The sequence below is a fragment of the Rhinoderma darwinii genome, chromosome 2 (genome assembly GCF_050947455.1).
Source record: "Rhinoderma darwinii isolate aRhiDar2 chromosome 2, aRhiDar2.hap1, whole genome shotgun sequence".
Classification (NCBI taxonomy): Eukaryota; Metazoa; Chordata; class Amphibia; order Anura; family Rhinodermatidae; genus Rhinoderma; species Rhinoderma darwinii.
Genome location: NC_134688.1, coordinates 188,207,643 through 188,225,630, shown reverse-complemented (window position 1 = coordinate 188,225,630; position 17,988 = coordinate 188,207,643). Strand labels below are relative to the sequence as shown.

The 17,988-nt window shown below is 43.6% G+C and overlaps 1 protein-coding gene across 1 annotated transcript in view; it reads right to left on the bottom strand.

The window, feature by feature from the left end:
• LOC142740900 (ATP-binding cassette sub-family C member 5-like) overlaps positions 1-17,988 on the bottom strand; it is a 157,308-nt gene that overhangs the window by 103,513 nt on the left and 35,807 nt on the right. Inside the window, exons 3-8 of the mRNA XM_075850323.1 lie at positions 10,728-10,875; positions 9,495-9,728; positions 5,151-5,324; positions 4,826-4,973; positions 3,735-3,883; positions 1,470-1,577 (exon numbers count right to left, since the gene is read on the bottom strand). Of these exons, the coding sequence (XP_075706438.1) occupies positions 1,470-1,577; positions 3,735-3,883; positions 4,826-4,973; positions 5,151-5,324; positions 9,495-9,728; positions 10,728-10,875 (961 nt within the window). The remainder of the gene's footprint in view (positions 1-1,469; positions 1,578-3,734; positions 3,884-4,825; positions 4,974-5,150; positions 5,325-9,494; positions 9,729-10,727; positions 10,876-17,988) is intronic.

The following is a 17,988-nucleotide window of genomic DNA, read 5'->3' as shown; positions in this document are numbered from 1 at the left end:
TCCACCCCTTCCCTTAGTGTATAGTGACGTCAGAAATGACGTACCCGTTTATTGAGCCGGCCGGAAAAGGGAGGTAATAGCTCATGTACGGGGCAGCGCTGGAGGTTCAGATTTTACTGTTGGAGACGCATCACGTGACCGGCTTTGGAATAGGGTTATAGAAACAACAATGCAAACGCAAGTATATTACAAACTGCATTAATTTTAGATGTTCAGTTAAATATGATTGAGTAAATTGGTTCCGGAAAACCCCTTTAAGGATGTCAACTAAATGTTACTCTATTTGGTTCAATCTTGATCTGTATTAATTTACTGTTTAGTGCAATTTTATAATGTTATCCCAAACTGGAATCATAGTTAAAAGCCAAAGGGCAGCAGGTGATTGGCCAAAAACACTGCTAGTCTTTTACCAGCTGATGTGCAATTGGCTACTCTTGTCCAAATAATCGCTATAGTAAATTTCAGGGAAAGAGTTTGTAGTAAATTAACTAGAAAAAAGAAAAAAATTTGACGAAAATACAGATTTTTCAGTACCTTTCAAACAATTTTGTCCAATGAATTACAAAATTCACATATGCATAACCTGAAAACCAGTGGCAAGAGAGGCAGTCACAGTGCCCCATGCCCAGTAGTGTTCGGGCTTATGCCAATGTTAGGGAATACAGTTCACACTGCTAAATAAGGGGCTGAACCTGGCATTGTTTATTGCCAATTTTCATTTCAAAAGTGTAGTGGGAATCTTTGATGAATTAGTGACACTTAGACCAACTGGAAGGCCATCTCCTCTTTTACAGCTCAGAAAGAAGGTATTGTTTTTGTTGTTGACCACAAGCTTAAAGGGGTTGTTCACTACGGGACAACTGATGACCTATCCGCTGGATAGGTCATGAGTATATCATCGGTGTGGGTCCGACACACAGACCCTGCAACGATCAGCTGCTCCGGTAGGGTCCGGGTACTTGATGTTATGGTACATTATGCAATGTACGGAGGCGGAAGTAGTTCGCTACGTACATTGCATAGCGGCCGTGCTGCCAAACTGTAGCTCTGCTCCTATTCACTTGAATAGGAGCAGAGCTGCAGTACTGCAGCTCTGCCGCTATTCCATGACCGGAGCTATCTGCTTCCGGCATGTACATCCGGTGCCCGGAGGCAGCTGGAGCAGCTTAACGGTGTGGCGTCCGGGTGTCGGACCCCCATAGATCATGTATTGATGACCTATCCGGTAGTGAACAACCCCTTTAATACAAATGTACATCTGGAACAAATAAACTTGCTATACACAGGGCATTGAAGCAGGGATATATTGCATTTAACTATGTCCTGGCCATATTTCCTTTAGCTTGTTTTCTTCTTACTTTTAAATATGTGTTTTAGTTTATATTTTATAATCTTCTAAAATACTCAATGAAACTATTTAATAAGAACTGCCACAATGTAACACCAAAGGAGTAAAAGACATAACCAACCTGAAATCTAGAGATGGACACAGAAGCTTCTGAGGCTGCTCTAACAGCAAGCGGTATCATCTTGAGAGCTGATGTCATTGAATTGAACACAGTAACAACTGTAAATGCCTGCAATAATTACATGATAAGTAGGAAAGATAAAATAATTTTTTTGTAATAGAGTAGCCTGCGTTTAACCTGTGGCAGGAATCAACAGTCACCGTTCTTTTTCCATTAAAAAGTTTTACACTAGAATTACATATAGTCTATTGGAAGCAAAATCGCAGACATTTGAGATCCACATAAGGGTATGTGCACACGATAACGACCATTACGTCTGAAATTACGGAGCTGTATTCAGGAGAAAACAGCTCCTGCATTTCAGACGTAATTGCTCGTACTCGCGTTTTGAGAGGCGTCAATTACGGGCGTAATTTTGAGCTGTTCTTCATTGAATTCAATGAAAAATGGCTCAAATTACGTCCCAATCAGTGTCCTGCTCTTCTTTGACGAGGCAGTCATTTTACGTGTCGTCTTTTGACAGCGACGCGTAAAATGACAGGTCGTCGACACAGTACGTCGGCAAACGCATTCAAATGAATGGGCAGATGTTTGCCGACGTATAGGAGCCGTATTTTCAGACGTAAAACGAGGCATAAAATGCCTCGTTTACGTCTGAAAATAGGTCGTGTGAACCCAGCCTTAGACTCAAGTAATAATGATTGGATAATTCATTATATAATAGGATGAGACAACCATATTGATATAAATAATATTATTTTGAAATAAAAACATTATATTCAAGATCTCTGCTTACATTCTTGCTTACCTAAAGATGCTGAAAACCAGTCCTGCTCTAAGATAAGGGTTTTGTTAGGGTATGTTCACACGCAAACGCAAAATACATCTGAAAATACGGAGCTGTTTTCAGGCGAAAACAGCTCCTGAATTTCAGACGTTTTTGCAAGTACTCGCGTTTTTCGCGGCATCCATTAAGGACGTAATTGGAGCTGCTGTTCAATGGAGTCAATGAAAAACGGCTCCAAAAACGTCCCAAGAAGTGACATGCACTTCTTTGACGCGGGCGTCTTTTTACTCACCGTCTTTTGACAGCGACGCGTAAAATTACACCTCATCTGAACAGAACATCGTAAAACCCATTGCAAGCAATGGGCAGATGTTTGCAGGCGTAATGGAGCCGTCTTTTCAGGCGTAATTCGAGGCGTAAAACGCCCGAATTACGTCTGAAAATAGGCCGTGTGAACATACCCTTACAATGGATCAGTGTGGCCCATACTCTGTGAGCTAAACATAGAAGCAGCACAGATCCCTCTCTGAGGCCTTATTCACACAAATGTGTATTACGTCCGTGATACGCGCGTGAAAATCACGCATGTCGCACGGACCTATGCCTATGTTAATGAATCGGGCCGGTCAGACAGCCCGTGATTTTCACGCAGCGTATGTCCGCTGCGTAAAACTCACGACATGTCCTATACTTGGACATTTTTCGCGCATCATGCACCCATTGAAGTCAATGGGTGCGTGAAAACGCGCACGGCACACAGAAGCACTTCCGTGTGACGCGCGTGATTCGCGCAACAGTAGATAAAGAAATTAAGGAAAAAATAAAAGCACTTCCTTCGTTTCTTTTTCTAAACTTCAAAACCGCGTGTCATAAGCATGGCATATGTGTGAAAATCACGCAGCCACGCAGCACATACTGATGACACACACAACTGCAACGGGCAAAAAACGCAGTGTTTTTTGCGTGCGCAAAACGCACACGTTCGTGTGAATAAGGCCTTGTACTGGAAGTTTGCTGCAATATATCAGTGTAGGTAAGAGCTATAGGCCTGGAGTCCAAGTAATTTAGCTTAAAGTAATTGTTTAGACTGGATACATTGTAGCAAAATCTCAGCTGCGAGGAGTATTAGGTCTGTAGGTCTTTTCAACCTGGGAGTATGATGTGAATCCATCAGTTATTAGAAATGATGAGATTATGCAAATTCTGGATTTAGCTCAGAGATCTTCTCATCTCTGATCTACAGTTGATTCCACTGGACTTCAGTAAAACTGTAATACACATATAATGCTCATCACAGTCCAATTATTTTTCATGGTCAGCTCATTAGTAATAGCTCTGATTTCCTTAGGTTTTCACATTGTAACCAGAAAGGGCAATGTAGATTTCTAATATGTCACAAATTTTGTAACATGCAAGTCTTGATACTTAAGGACTAGGTTTAATCTGCTTTAAAGATGCAGAATTAATATAGTACCTACCTGCGGAGCTGTCAGATCATATCCAAGTGCCATATGCAATGTGAAAGTGCATACGCTAGCAACCACCACCACTACAGGGGCTATCCCTGATGTGACACTCTGCACATATCCAGCTTTTTCCAAAAAAGCCCTTTCTGCTCTTCTGATGGCTTCAAAAGAATAATAATATATTAATAACAAGTATTTCCCTGTAATGAACTTTATATATAAAGGGTGAGAGAATTATGAGTCACTATTCCTTTGTGTTGGTAAATGAGTTGGGTTTTACTTGACTTATTATACACAGATAGCGGTTTATGATAGCTATAATAAGCTGTGACAAGCAATATGCATTGTATATTAGAACAGCTTTTTATTTCCAAAATTATGACCTTTTTAAGCGTTTTTATGTTAAATTAATTAGGCAAGCCATAAAAATTTGATGTGGGATTCAGATACCGGCACTCTCATCAATCCCAAGAATTAAGTGGTCCGGTTTCCTATTATAATTGGAAAGGTAGCAGTGCATCTGTAGTTACTCTTCAATGAAATAAATAGGAGTTGCAGAAATCGCTCATGAGGAATGGGAGATTGGGCCACTTTCTTCTTGAAATTAGTGGGAGCCCTTTTTATCAGTCCGCCACTGATCAGACTTTTCCCAAATATCTGAATATTATGTCATAAAAGCCTTTTGATTTAACATTATTAATGTTGTGTGGGGACAGAACTTGGTTTGCATGGCGATGAGTATATATGGCCTTGGGGGATGGGTAAGGAAGGGACCTCATAATGGAACTACTCCATACCATACACATCCAGCTATTCTAAAGACAATTAATTCAGCCTTACAGTACATTTCAGTAATACAATACAAAAGTATATGATAGTTAATTCATTTCTTAAATTGTTGAAATCACCAATACACTGGTTGCTGTACTGGTTTACCTTATAGTAATATTTATACTTTTTTTAAAAGAATTTTGCACAGCACAACGCTGGTATATAAGCCTCCACGTAGAATTGGATTGTTTCATAATCCAGCATCTGTTTGATTCTATAAATGGCAAACTAGAGAAATGTTACAGTACTCCTGCATACCAAACAGCGCCTACCTTGAACATTGCTCATGAATGTTTTCTCCCACGCATACATCTTAATAAATCGAATGCTGGTCAATATTTCATTCATAACTCGTACTCTTTGGTCGGTGATCCCTATACATTTTTTCCTAAAATATGCAGTCACTTTTGATGCCAGCATCTAAAGGCAAATAAAAGAGGATTTTACATAACTATATATACCTCATGGAGTCAATACTAAATAATTAAAGAATTGAAAAGTAGTAAAAGAGTAGTAATAGAATTCACAAATCCAGTTATGGATTGGAAATTAGTGTATAGGCATACAACATCTTAGCAGGGGCACAAATCATCTTACCATTAATGGATAAAACAAGATAAATGCAGCAGAACCTATCAGTGCTGTAGGTCCCAGAAAGAACACAGTGTATAGCAGTCCTAATAGGGCGATAAAAGGGCTAGCAGCGAGCATACAGCCTATGGAGGCAGCTTCATATAATCGATGACCATCGCTGCTACACATGTTAACTAGCTGGAAGACAAAGCACACCATTATATAGTCATATACTCAATGATTATCACAATGTATGACTCCTGATCATCTCAGGTAAATAAAGAACTATATACTGAAGAGTAAGATACACTGACCCACATAACCCACATGTACAGTGTATTTTGCTATGTTGAGGTCTTTTGCTAAAATAAAATAAAAAAACGCATTTTTCCCCATCATTCTGCACTCAATACTCTATAATGACAAATTGAAAACAGAATTGTAGACATTTTTTCAAATTTATTTAAAATGAAAAACTCAAATTTTGCATGGATATTTTTTCCCTGGGGGCCTCCCATTTCTCTAGATCGTCTTTGAAATGTTTCTACACCTTGATTGGAGTCCACCTCTGCTAAATTCATTTGATTGGACATGATTTGGAAAGACACACCCCTGTCTATATAAGGTCTCACAGTTGACCATGCATATCAGAGCAAAAAGTCATGAGGAGGAAAGAACTGCCTGTAGAGCTCAGAGACAGAATTGTGTGGAGGCACAGATCTGGAGAAGGGTACAAAAAAATTTCTGCCGCAAGAGCTCCCAAGAGCACAGTGGCCACCATAATTCTTAAATGGAAGTTTGGAACAACCAGGACTCTTCCTAGAGCTGACCACCCCACAAAATGAAGTAATCAGGGGAGTAGGACCTTGGTAAAAGAAGTGACCAATAACCCAATGCAAAAACAAAAAGATTCCATGGAACCGGACCAATTGTTGGTGCACGCCTCAACAGGACCTGATCCACAGTCCCTTGGAGTGGACAAAAAAACAGAGAGGCAGCACTTCCAAACTAAATAGCAGCTTTATTCACACGTGCAATGTTTCAGTCCAGCAGGACCTTTCTCAAGCATTGAGAAAGGTCCTGCTGGACTGAAACATTGCACGGGTGAATAAAGCCGCTATTTAGTTTGGAAGTGCTGCCTCTCTGTCTGTTTTTTTTGTCCAATAACCCAATAGTCACTCTGGCTGAGCTCCAAAAATCGCCGTGTGCAGGGGAGAAATTTCCAGAAGGTCAACCATCACTGCAGCACTCCACCATTCTTGGCTTTATGGCAGGGTGGACAGAAAGAAGCCTCTCCTCAGTAAAAGACACATGAAATCCTGCCTGGAGTTTGCAAAAAAAAGCACCTAAAGGACTCTCAGACTGTGAGAAACAAGATTCTGTGGTCTGATGAAACCAAGATTTTACCTTTTGGCCTCAATTATAAGCGTTATGTCTGGAGGAAACCAGGCACTGCTCATCACCTACCCCATACCATCCCTACAGTGAAGCATGGTGGCGGCAACATCATGCTGTGGGGGTGTTTTTCAGTGGCTGGGACAGGGAGACTTGTCAGGGTTGAGGGAAAGATGAATTGAGCAAAGTACAGAGATATTCTTAATGAAAACCTGTTTCAACATGCTCTGGACATCAGACTGGGCCGAAGGTTCACCTTCTAACAAGACAATGACCCTAAGCACACAGCCAAGACAACACAGGAGTGGCTTAGGGACAACTCTGTGAATGTCATTGAGTGGCCCAGCCAGAGCCCTGACTTGAACCCAGTCGAACATCTCTGGAGAGATCTCAGAAGGGCTGTCCACCGACGGTCCCCATCCAACCTGACAGAGTTTGAGAGGATCTGCAGAGAAGAATGGAAGAAAATCCCTAAATCCAGGTGTGCAAACCTAGTGGCATCATACCCAAGAAGACTGGAGGCTGTTATCACTGCCAAAGGTGCGTCAACTAATGAAATATTTTAGTTTTTCCTTTACAATATATTAGAAAAGATTACGAACATTCTGTTTTCACTTTGTCATTATGGGGTATTATGTGCAGCGTGATTGCGAAAAACTTGAATTTTTTTTATTTTAGCACAAGGTCTCAACATAACAAAATGTGAAAAAAGTGAAAGGGTCTGAAGACTTTCGGAATGCATTGTATATAATCTTTTGTGAATGGAAATGGAAAGTTCACTAACAGGTTTCTCATGATGCGCATGTAAGCTGGAACAAATAGATACAGCCACATCAGCAATACATTATGTTCCATCCCGTTGGCTATTGTGCACCATTAAGATTGCTTATTGAATAACAATATTGTTTTCATGACTTTTGTACAGCACTCATACTCTTATTTCACAATACCTATTTCATTACTTGCTTGCCTAAATTGTAAGCAATTAAAATAAACAACACATCTTTTCGTATTTGCTGCTTATGACTTGATGACTATGAAAAAGTTGTTTTGAATCTACCAAAGGGGGTTGCTGTGTGGATCACTGGTGTGGTCCATTTATGTCCCTTTTTTTACTTTTGTTCTGTAATAGGCTATGAGTTAAGAGGCTGCACGTAATGAATATTAATGAAAATGATGATGATTATTGTAATAATTACCATATAGCGCCAGAATATTCCACAGAAAACCCAACAATTTAGGTTGCAGTTTGTTACTTATATCATTAAAGAGGTTGTCCCCTTTGGACAATCTTTGTGTAAAGGATCTGCCAGGCACAGCTTCTGTGTCGACGCCCGTGGGTAATCAGTCTGCACCTGCTCCTAAGTCTGAGAGAGTGACACGATCTTCTACCAGTCAGGCTGGGAGGCTGAGGAGTGGGAGAGCCTATCACAGCCTGGCCAGACGGAGCAAGCTCCCACCCTCTGTCTATTTATACCTGCATTTCCTGCTTCTCCTTTGCCTGTGATTCTTTTCTGTTTCCGGGCTCTGCTGCTCCTGCTATAATTATTGACCTTGCTTCATTTTTGACCCTGGCTTTACTGACTACGCTCCTGCTCTGCGATTTGTACCTCGTGCACTCCTGGTTTGACTCGGCTCGTTCACTACTCTTGTTGCTCACTGTGTTGCCGTGGGCAATTGCCCCATTTCCCTTAGCTTCTGTGTACCCTTGTCTGTTTGTCTGTCGTGCACTTATTGAGCGTAGGGACCGTCGCCCAGTTGCATGCCGTCGCCTAGGATGGGCCGTTGCAAGTAGGCAGGGACTGAGTGGCGGGTAGATTAGGGCTCACCTGTCTGTCTCCCCCCCCCCGTCACTACATAGGTATAATCATTTCCTCTGTTGATTCTGACTTAGTGTCCGAAATAGCGGCTGATCAAGGTTCAGCTCCCGGGAACCTTCCTGAGAACAAGCTGTTTGTTCCCCTGCAATTCCGGCTAAGGGTACTCAGGGAAAATCATGACTCTGCACTATCTGGCCATCCAGGCATTCTGGGTACCAAGCATCTCATTGCCAGAAACTATTGGTGGCCTGGGTTGCTTAAAGACTTTAAGGCCTACGTCGCCGCTTGTGAAATTTGTGCTAGGTCCAAGACTCCCAGGTCCCGACCAGCGGGCTTACTATGTTCTTTGCCCATTCCCCAGAGACCTTGGACCCATATCTCCATGGATTTTATCACCGATTTGCCTCCATCTCAAGGCAAGTCGGTGGTGTGGGTTGTAGTAGACCGTTTCAGTAAGATGTGCCACTTTGTGCCCCTCAAGAAACTACCCAATGCTAAGACGTCAGCTACCTTGTTAGTCAAACCAGGAGTGCACGAGGTACAAATCGCAGAGCAGGAACGTAGTCAGTAAAGCCAGGGTAAAAAATGAAGCAAGGTCAATAATCATAGCAGGAGCAGCAGAGCCAGGAAACAGAAAAGAATCACAGGCAAAGGAGGAGCAGGAAATGCAGGTATAAATAGACAGAGGGCGGGAGCTAGCTCCGTCTGGCCATGCTGTGATAGGCTCTCCCACTCCTCAGCCTCCCAGCCTGACTGGTAGAAGATCGTGTCACTCTCTCAGACTTAGGAGCAGGTGCAGACTGATTACCCACGGGCGTCGACACAGAAGCTGTGTCTGGCAGATCCTTTACACTTTGGTTCCAAGATTCCCTGACGAAAAGCTGACCACAGGGTGTCTCACTGCTGGAATCCTCAGAGATCCACTGTAATCTGTTGGGAATCCAGCAGCAATTGTTCTGTTCCCTTGTAGCACAGCCATAGGGGAAATTAAGTATTACACATTAAATTCAACGGGCTGTCCACATTATCCAGAGAAATAAATGCTCTGTGTAGCCTGCCTTCATCCTGGCTAAAAAAAAGGGGGGATTTTAATCATTAAAACACTTGCCCAATAGTAGTTCACTGAATTTTTTCTATCCAGGACATGATTTACCTCTCCTGTTGTAATATCCTTGGATACTTTAAGTTTTAGGATCTTTCTGAAAGCTAGGGCTAAAACTGCCCCTTTCAATCGAATTCCTGTTCTATAGTTCATTGCCCAGCTGAGTGCAAAAGACCATGATCTTACAAGCTCTGCTGTAAAAATACCAAATGCAAGACATAATCCATAAAGAAGATTAGATTCAACTGATTCTGTGTACTCAAGCAGCGCACGGATGAAGATGGCCTGTAGACAGAGAGAAAAAGCATAAAAATGTCTCCATATTACAAACTACTACCTATCCCTTCCAATGTCAATTCTGATAAAGAACTTCTTATAGCTATCCCTTTGTCAGTTATATGTTATTTTTACATCATTGAGGATATTTATTCTTGTCTGGGTGCTGAGATTTCTGGATTCCAAGGTCTCTGTTTTTTGTTTTTACTTTGGGTATAGGGTGTAAGGTTTTTCTCTTAGGTGCTTGACTGGTTATTTCTATATTAGGCTGGTTTTGAGCACTATCACATATCTATTTTACAGATAAAGAATGGGTCTACCCTAATCTACAGCCACTAAACAAGACTCAGGTATAAAAACCGCATACCTTCATAGCACACGGCAGCATTGCATACAATAACCATAGCTCCCAACCGTCCCGGATCCGGCGGGACAGTCCCGGTTTTCCACCGCTGTCCCGCCATCCAGGGTGGTCTGAACAATGTCCCGCCCTGCCCCTGACCCACCCTGTTGCCAGCCATGCCCCCCCCCCCCCAAAGATGCTGCCTGCGCTCAGCGTGACCACTTGCTGCGGGGAAAACTGTCCCATACTGAAAACATGTTTACAGTACAGGACAGTAGTTCCGCGGAGAGGCAGGGACTCCTAGCGTCATCGTCATCGTAGATAACGATGACGATAAGAGCCCAGCTCCCTGCAGTGTGCTCAGTCCGGGAAATGCGGCCGACCTGCGGACCGTATGTCACGGACTGAACACGGTCGTGTGAATCCGGCCTAACACAAAGACGACATAACCGGATACATTATATCTGTAATATCCAGACAGTCTAGAGATCCGCAGTGAGAATGTGCCCTTGTTATTTGAAGAAGGATCTGGCCGTGATTTGATGTGTTTATGCGGGATATTGGGCGTGGTTAGAGGGCGTGGCTTAAAATGTCCCTCTTTTCCGAATTCAAAAGTTGGGAGGTATGCAATAACTAATATCTAGACAAACAGGATATGAACTCACAGGGCCTATAAAGGTTGCTATCATGGTGAAAATTAGAGACAATAAAGCCAGCAAGGATCTGGTTCGGCAGAAACGCCATAGCACCAGTGTGAGAGATGCTTTCCTCTTCCCATGCTTCTGCAGCTCTGCTTCCCAAAGCCTCTGTAACCTGTTTATATGGAGAAAATAAAATATTTAGACCTATAGCATCTTATTTTTATAGCTGCTTTACTTATTTTATATATTCAGAAAATTTGTGAGACATACAAGTATAAAAGTGGAGCTCTATCTTTGGAGTTATTTTAACCCTTTCATAACCAAGGGCATTGATGCCCCTGTATCCAGGTCAAATTTTCCATTTCTGATATGCACTTCTTTAAACGATAATATCTTTGCAACCGCTTTGAATATCACAACTATGTTTACTTGTTTGTTTGTTTTTACAAGACTTATGAGGATTTCATTTTCTAGATTAGTTGAATTAATTGCATGTTTGTAATTTTTATTATGAGCAGACAAATCATAAAATGTAAACAAAACAACACTTTTTGTATTTTTTATATATATATTTATCTATATTATATGGAGATATAAATATATATAATACCCACTGTAAATAGTGCCACAGTGCCCATATAGTGCCACAGTTCCCACTGAAGATAGTGCCCACATAGTGCCCATGTAGATAGCGCCACTGTAAAGGATCTGCCAGACACAGCTTCTGTGTCGATGCCCGTGGTTACTTAGTCTGCACCTGCTCCTAAGTCTGATAGAGTGACTCCTTCTTCCACCACTCAGGCTGGTAGGCTGAGGAGTGGGAGAGCCTATCACAGCCTGGCCAGACGGAGCTAGCTCCCGCCCTCTGTCTATTTATACCTTCATTTCCTGCTTCTCCTTTGCCTGTGATTCTGCTTGTTTCCTGGCTCTGCTGCTGCTTGTACTATTTGTCCTCTGCTTCATATTGACCCTGGCTTTACTGACTACTCTCTTGCTCTGCGTTTGGTACCTCGTACACTCCTGGTTTGACTCGGCTCGTTCACTACTCTTGTAGCTCACGGTGTTGCCGTGGGCATCTGCCCCTTTTCCCTTAGCTTCTTTGTACCCTTGTCTGTCTGTCGTGCACATAGTGAGAGTAGGGACCGTCGCCCAGTTGTACGCCGTCGCCTAGGACGGGCCGTTGCAAGTAGGCAGGGACTGAGTGGCGGGTAGATTAGGGCTCACCTGTCTGTCTCCCTACCCCATCATTACATAATCACAGGCCCATATACCTTTTCTACCCTGGTCCCTGACACACTATGGACCCCCTTGAGACCCTGGCTCAGCAAATGCAGGGCCTCTCCCTACAGGTCCAAGCCCTGACTCAGAGGGGCAACCTGCATGATGCTACCCTGGTAGTGCCCCCCACCTCACCTTTTGAACCCCACCTCAAGTTGCCTGACCGATTCTCAGGGGACCGGAAGACTTTTTTCTCCTTTTGGGAGAGTTATAGGCTCTATTTCCGTCTAAAGCCCCACTCCTCAGGTTCTGAGAGCCAGCGAGTGGGTATAATTATGTCCCGGCTCCAGGACGGGCCCCAAGAATGGGCCTTCTCCTTGGCTCTCGACGCCCCTGAGCTTTCCTCTGTTGACCTTTTTTTTCTGCTCTCGGGCTCATATATGACGAGACTGACAAGACTGCCTTTGCCGAGAGTCAGCTGGTGACCATACGTCAGGGTAAGAGACCCGTTGAGGAGTACTGTTCGGACTTTAGGAAGTGGTGTGTAGCTTCTCGGTGGAATGACCCTGCCTTGAGGTGCCAGTTTAGATTGGGTCTGTCGAACGCCCTGAAGGACCTGTTAGTTAGCTATCCCTCTTCTGACTCTCTAGATCAGGTAATGGCTTTACGTCTTGACCGACGTCTCAGGGAACGATGACTTAAACGTTTTTGTGCCTTCTCCTCTGGCTCCCCCATGATGGCTCCCGAGGTGCCGTTGCTTCGTTCTTCCACGGAAAACTCGGATGAACCTATGCAACTCGGGGCCTCCGAGTCTCCCCAACAACGTAGAGAGTTCCGCAGGAAGAATGGTCTCTGCTTCTACTGTGGGGATAACAAGCATCAAGGGGAACAACTGTCCTAGGCGTAAGAATAAGCAGCCGGAAAACTTCCGCGCCTAAGTGACCATCGGGGAGGTCGCTTGGGTGCACAGGTATTTCCCGTATACATGAAACCTAATACGATCTTGCTTCCCTTTCAGGTCTCTTTTTGGTGGTAGGTCTGCTACCGGCTGTGCCTTCGTGGATTCAGGGTCTTCTGCTAATATTATGTCTGTGGAATTTGCTATGTCTCTAGCTATGCCATTGATTGAATTGCCTAAACCTGTCCCGGTAGTGGGTATCGACTCCACTCCTCCTAATGGTTATTTTACCAGCATACCCCTGTTTTTGAACTCCTTGTTGGCTCCATGCATTTGGAGCAGTGCTCTGTACTGGTGATGCAGGGATTATCGTTCGATTTGGTTTTAGGCCTACCCTGTTTGCAGATGCATAATCCCACGTTTAACTGGAACACTGGGGATCTTACCAAATGGGGTAATGAATGCATGACGTCATGTTTTTCTGTTAATTTTATTTCTCTCCCTGAGGAGGTGAACATTCTACCTGAGTTTATTCAGGACTTCGCTGATGTTTTTTCTAAAAAGGCCTCCGAAGTGTTACCTCCTCATAGATTGCGCAATCGATTTGGTACCAGGGGCTAAGCTCCCTAAGGGTAGGATATTTATTCTCTCTTGTCCCGAACGTGAAGCCATGAGAGAGTATATCCAGGAATGCCTGGCCAAGGGTTACATTCGCCCCTCTACTTCTCCGGTAGGTGCTGGCTTCTTCTTCGTAGGGAAGAAGGATGGTGGTCTTAGGCCGTGCATCGATTACCGAAACTTGAATAAGGTCACTGTAAGGAACCAGTATCCCCTTCCGTTGAATCCTGATCTCTTCAATCAGGTTCAGGGGGCCCAATGGTTCTCTAAGTTTGATCTACGGGGGGCTTATAACCTTATCCGCATCAAAGAGGGGGATGAGTGGAAGACTGCGTTTTACACGCCCGAAGGTCATTTCGAATACCTCGTCATGCCCTTTGGGTTGTGTAATGCTCCCGCGGTCTTCCAGAATTTCATAAATGAGATTTTAAGAGACTACCTGGGGGTATTTCTTGTAGTGTACCTTGATGACCTACTGGTGTTTTCCAAGGACTGGTCCTCCCACATTGAGCATGTCAGGAAGGTGCTCCAGGCCCTTCGGGAAAACAAACTGTTTGCTAAAACCGAAAAATGTGTGTTTGGGGTGCAAGAGATACAATTTTTGGGTCAAATCCTCACTCCTCATGAATTCCGCATGGACTCTGCCAAGGTTCAGGCTGTGGCTGAATGGGTCCAACCTGCCTCCCTGAAGGCGTTACAGTGCTTCCTGGGGTTTGCTAATTATTACAGGAGATTTATTGCTAACTTCTCAGTCATCGCTAAGCCTCTTACGGATCTCACTCGCAAAGGTGCTGATCTCCTCCACTGGCCTCCTGAGGCGGTCCTGGCTTTTGAGGTCCTTAAGAAGTGCTTTATCTCGGCCCCAGTGCTGATTCAGCCTAACCAAATGGAGCCGTTCATCGTGGAGGTTGACGCCTCCGAGGTGGAAGTGGGTGCTGTCTTGTCCCAGGGTACCAGGTCCCTCACCCATCTCCGTCCCTGTGCCTACTTCTCCAGTAAGTTCTCTCCCACTGAAAGTAACTATGACATTGGCAACCGCGAACTCTTAGCCATTAAATGGGCATTTGAAGAGTGGCGCCACTTCCTGGAGGGGGCTAGGCACCAGGTAACGGTCCTCACCGACCACAAGAATCTGGTGTTCCTAGAATCTGCCTGGAGGCTAAACCCGAGACAAGCTCGATGGGCGTTATTTTTTACTAGATTCAACTTTTTGGTCACCTATAGGGCTGGGTCTAAAAATATTAAAGCTGATGCACTGTCGCATAGCTTCATGGCCAGCCCTCCTTAGGAGGAAGATCCTGCTTGTGTTTTGCCCCCAGGTATAATCATTTCCTCTGTTGATTCCGACCTAGTCTCCAAAATTGCGGCTGATCAAGGTTCAGCTCCCGGGAACCTTCCTGAGAACAAGCTGTTTGTTCCCCTGCAATTCCGGCTAAGGGTACTCAGGGAGAATCATGACTCTGCACTATCTGGCCATCCAGGCATCCTGGGTACCAAGCACCTCATTGCCAGAAACTATTACTGGCCTGGGTTGCTTAAAGACGTTAAGGCCTACGTCGCCGCTTGTGAAATTTGTGCTAGGTCCAAGACTCCCAGGTCCCGACCAGCGGGCTTACTATGTTCTTTGCCCATTCCCCAGAGACCTTGGACCCATATCTCCATGGATTTTATCTCCGATCTGCCTCCATCTCAAGGCAAGTCGGTGGTGTGGGTTGTAGTAGACCGCTTCAGTAAAATGTGCCACTTTGTGCCCCTCAAGAAACTACCCAATGCTAAGACGTTAGCTACCTTGTTTGTCAAACACATCCTGCGTCTCCATGGGGTTCCTGTCAATATTGTTTCTGACAGAGGGGTACAATTTGTTTCATTATTTTGGAGAGCCTTCTGTAAGAAGTTGGAGATTGATCTGTCCTTCTCCTCGGCCTTCCATCCTGAAACTAATGGCCAGACTGAGAGGACTAATCAGTCTCTAGAACAATATTTAAGGTGTTTTATCTCTGACTGTCAATATGATTGGGTCTCCTTCATTTCCCTCGCTGAATTTTCCCTTAATAACCGGGTCAGTAACTCGTCAGGGGTCTCCCCCTTTTTCTGTTATTTTGGGTTTAATCCACGGTTCTCTTCCGTTTCACCTGGTGGTTCCAACAATCCCGAGATAGATTTAGTTCATCGGTAACTGTGCACAGTCTGGGCCCAGGTTCAGAAGAACCTAGAGACGTCCCAGAGCATACAAAAGACTCAGGCAGATAGAAGACGTTCTGCTAACCCCTTGTTTGTGGTCGGGGATCTGGTGTGGCTGTCTTCTAAAAATTTTGTGCCTTAAAGTCCCGTCCCAAAAAATTTCTCCCCGGTATATAGGGCCGTACAAGGTCATTGAAGTCCTTAACCCTGTCTCCTTCCGACTGGAGTTACCCCCGTCTTTTCGAATACACAACGTGTTTCATGCCTCCCTCCTGAAACGCTGCTCCCCGTCCTTGGCTCCCTCGAGGAAACCTCTGTCCTTAGCTGCACTATATAGTTATGTCACATGAGTCTCTGGAAATTGTATTATGTGGAATCCATACTTAAAGGGTAACTAAACTTTCAAAAAACTTCTGACATCTCATAGTGAAATGTCAGAAGTTTTAAAGGTTGCGGGTCCGAGCACTGAGATCCCCACCGATTGCTAAAACAGAGCAGCAAAAGCGCTCGGGTGAGCGCTGAGCCGCTTAGGTTCTTATCGGCTTTTTTTGGTAAAGCCGATGTAACAGTGTACATGCCCATAGACTTTCTATTGAGTCCATTAACCGTTACATCGGATTCGAAAGAAACTCCATTTAGAAACCAAGTGGCTTCTACTGCTTCGTTTTAGCAATCGTTGGGGGTCTCAGTTCTCGGACCCCCACAGATCAAAGCTTCTGACATGTCACTATGATATGTCAGAAGTTTTCTGAAAGTTTAGTTGCCCGTTAAGTATTTGTTCCAAAAAAGAAATCATTACAAAATGTTATTGATCATGATTTTATGATCATTAGTAGAATTAATCACGTTTCTTGGTAAATTATACTATAGTATAATTATGATGTCGTTTTCTCCTATCAAATTTACACATCAAGAAAAGAAATGTAAAAGCCTACTCTACCTTTAAAACTACTTTAGAGTATACATACAAGTAGATAGTGCCACTTAAACTCCCACTACGAGCAGAATCACCCATGTCAGATCGCTCTGTGCCGGGGATTCCGCTTCTATAGAGAGCCACTGACATCACTGTCCATACACTACAATTCAAAAGTTTAGAGTCACTTAGAAATTTCCTTATTTTTTAAAGAAAAGCACAGTTTTTTTCAATGAATATAACATTAAATTAATCAGAAATACACTCTATACATTGTTAATGTGCTAAATGACTATTCTAGCTGCAAACGTCTGGTTTTTAATGCAATATCTACATAGGTGTGTAGAGACCCATTTCCAGCAACCATCACTCCAGTGTTCTAATGGTACATTGTGTTTGTTAACTGTGTTAGAAGGCTAATGGATGATTAGAAAACACTTGAAAACCCTTGTGCAGTTATGTTAGCACCGCTGTAAACAGTTTTGCTGTTTGGAGGAGCTATATAACTGACCTTCCTTTGAGCTAGTTGAGAATCTGGAGCATTACATTTGTGGGTTTGATTAAACTCTCAAAATGGCTAGAAAAAGAGAGCTTTCATGTGAAACTCGACAGTCTATTCTTGTTCTTAGAAATGAAGGCTATTCCATGCGAGAAATTGCCAAGAAACTGAAGATTTCCTACAACGGTGTGTACTACTCCCTTCAGAGGACAGCACAAACAGGCTCTAACCAGAGTAGAAAGAGAAGTGGGAGGCCCCACTGCACAACTGAGCAACAAGACAAGTACATTAGAGTCTCTAGTTTGAGAAATGGACGCCTCACAGGTCCTCAACTGGCAGCTTTATTAAATAGTACCCGCAAAACGCCAGTGTCAACGTCTACAGTGAAGAGGCGACTCCGGGATGCTGGCCTTCAGGGCAGAGTGGCAAAGAAAAAGCCATATCTGAGACTGGCTAATAAAAGGAAAATATTAATATGGGCAAAAGCATACAGACATTGGACAGAGGATCACACAGAAGAACATTTGTGAGATGCAGAACAACTGAAAAGATGCTGGAATAGTGCCTGATGCCATCTTTCAAGCATGGTGGAGGTAATGTGATGATCTGGGGTTGCTTTGGTGCTGGTAAAGTGTGAGATTTGTACAAGGTAAAAGGGATTTTGAATAAGGAAGGCTATCACTCCATTTTGCAACGCCATGCCATACCCTGTGGACAGCGCTTGATTGGAGCCAATTTCATCCTACAACAGGACAATGACCCAAAGCACACCTCCAAATTATGCAAGAACTATTTAGGGAAGAAGCAGGCAGCTCGTATTCTATCTGTAATGGAGTGGCCAGCGCAGTCACCAGATCATTTTGCAACTCATTTGATAAATATAAGTGTGAGTTTTCATTTAAAACACAAAATTGTCTGGGTGACCCCAAACTTTTAAACGGTAGTGTACATTAAA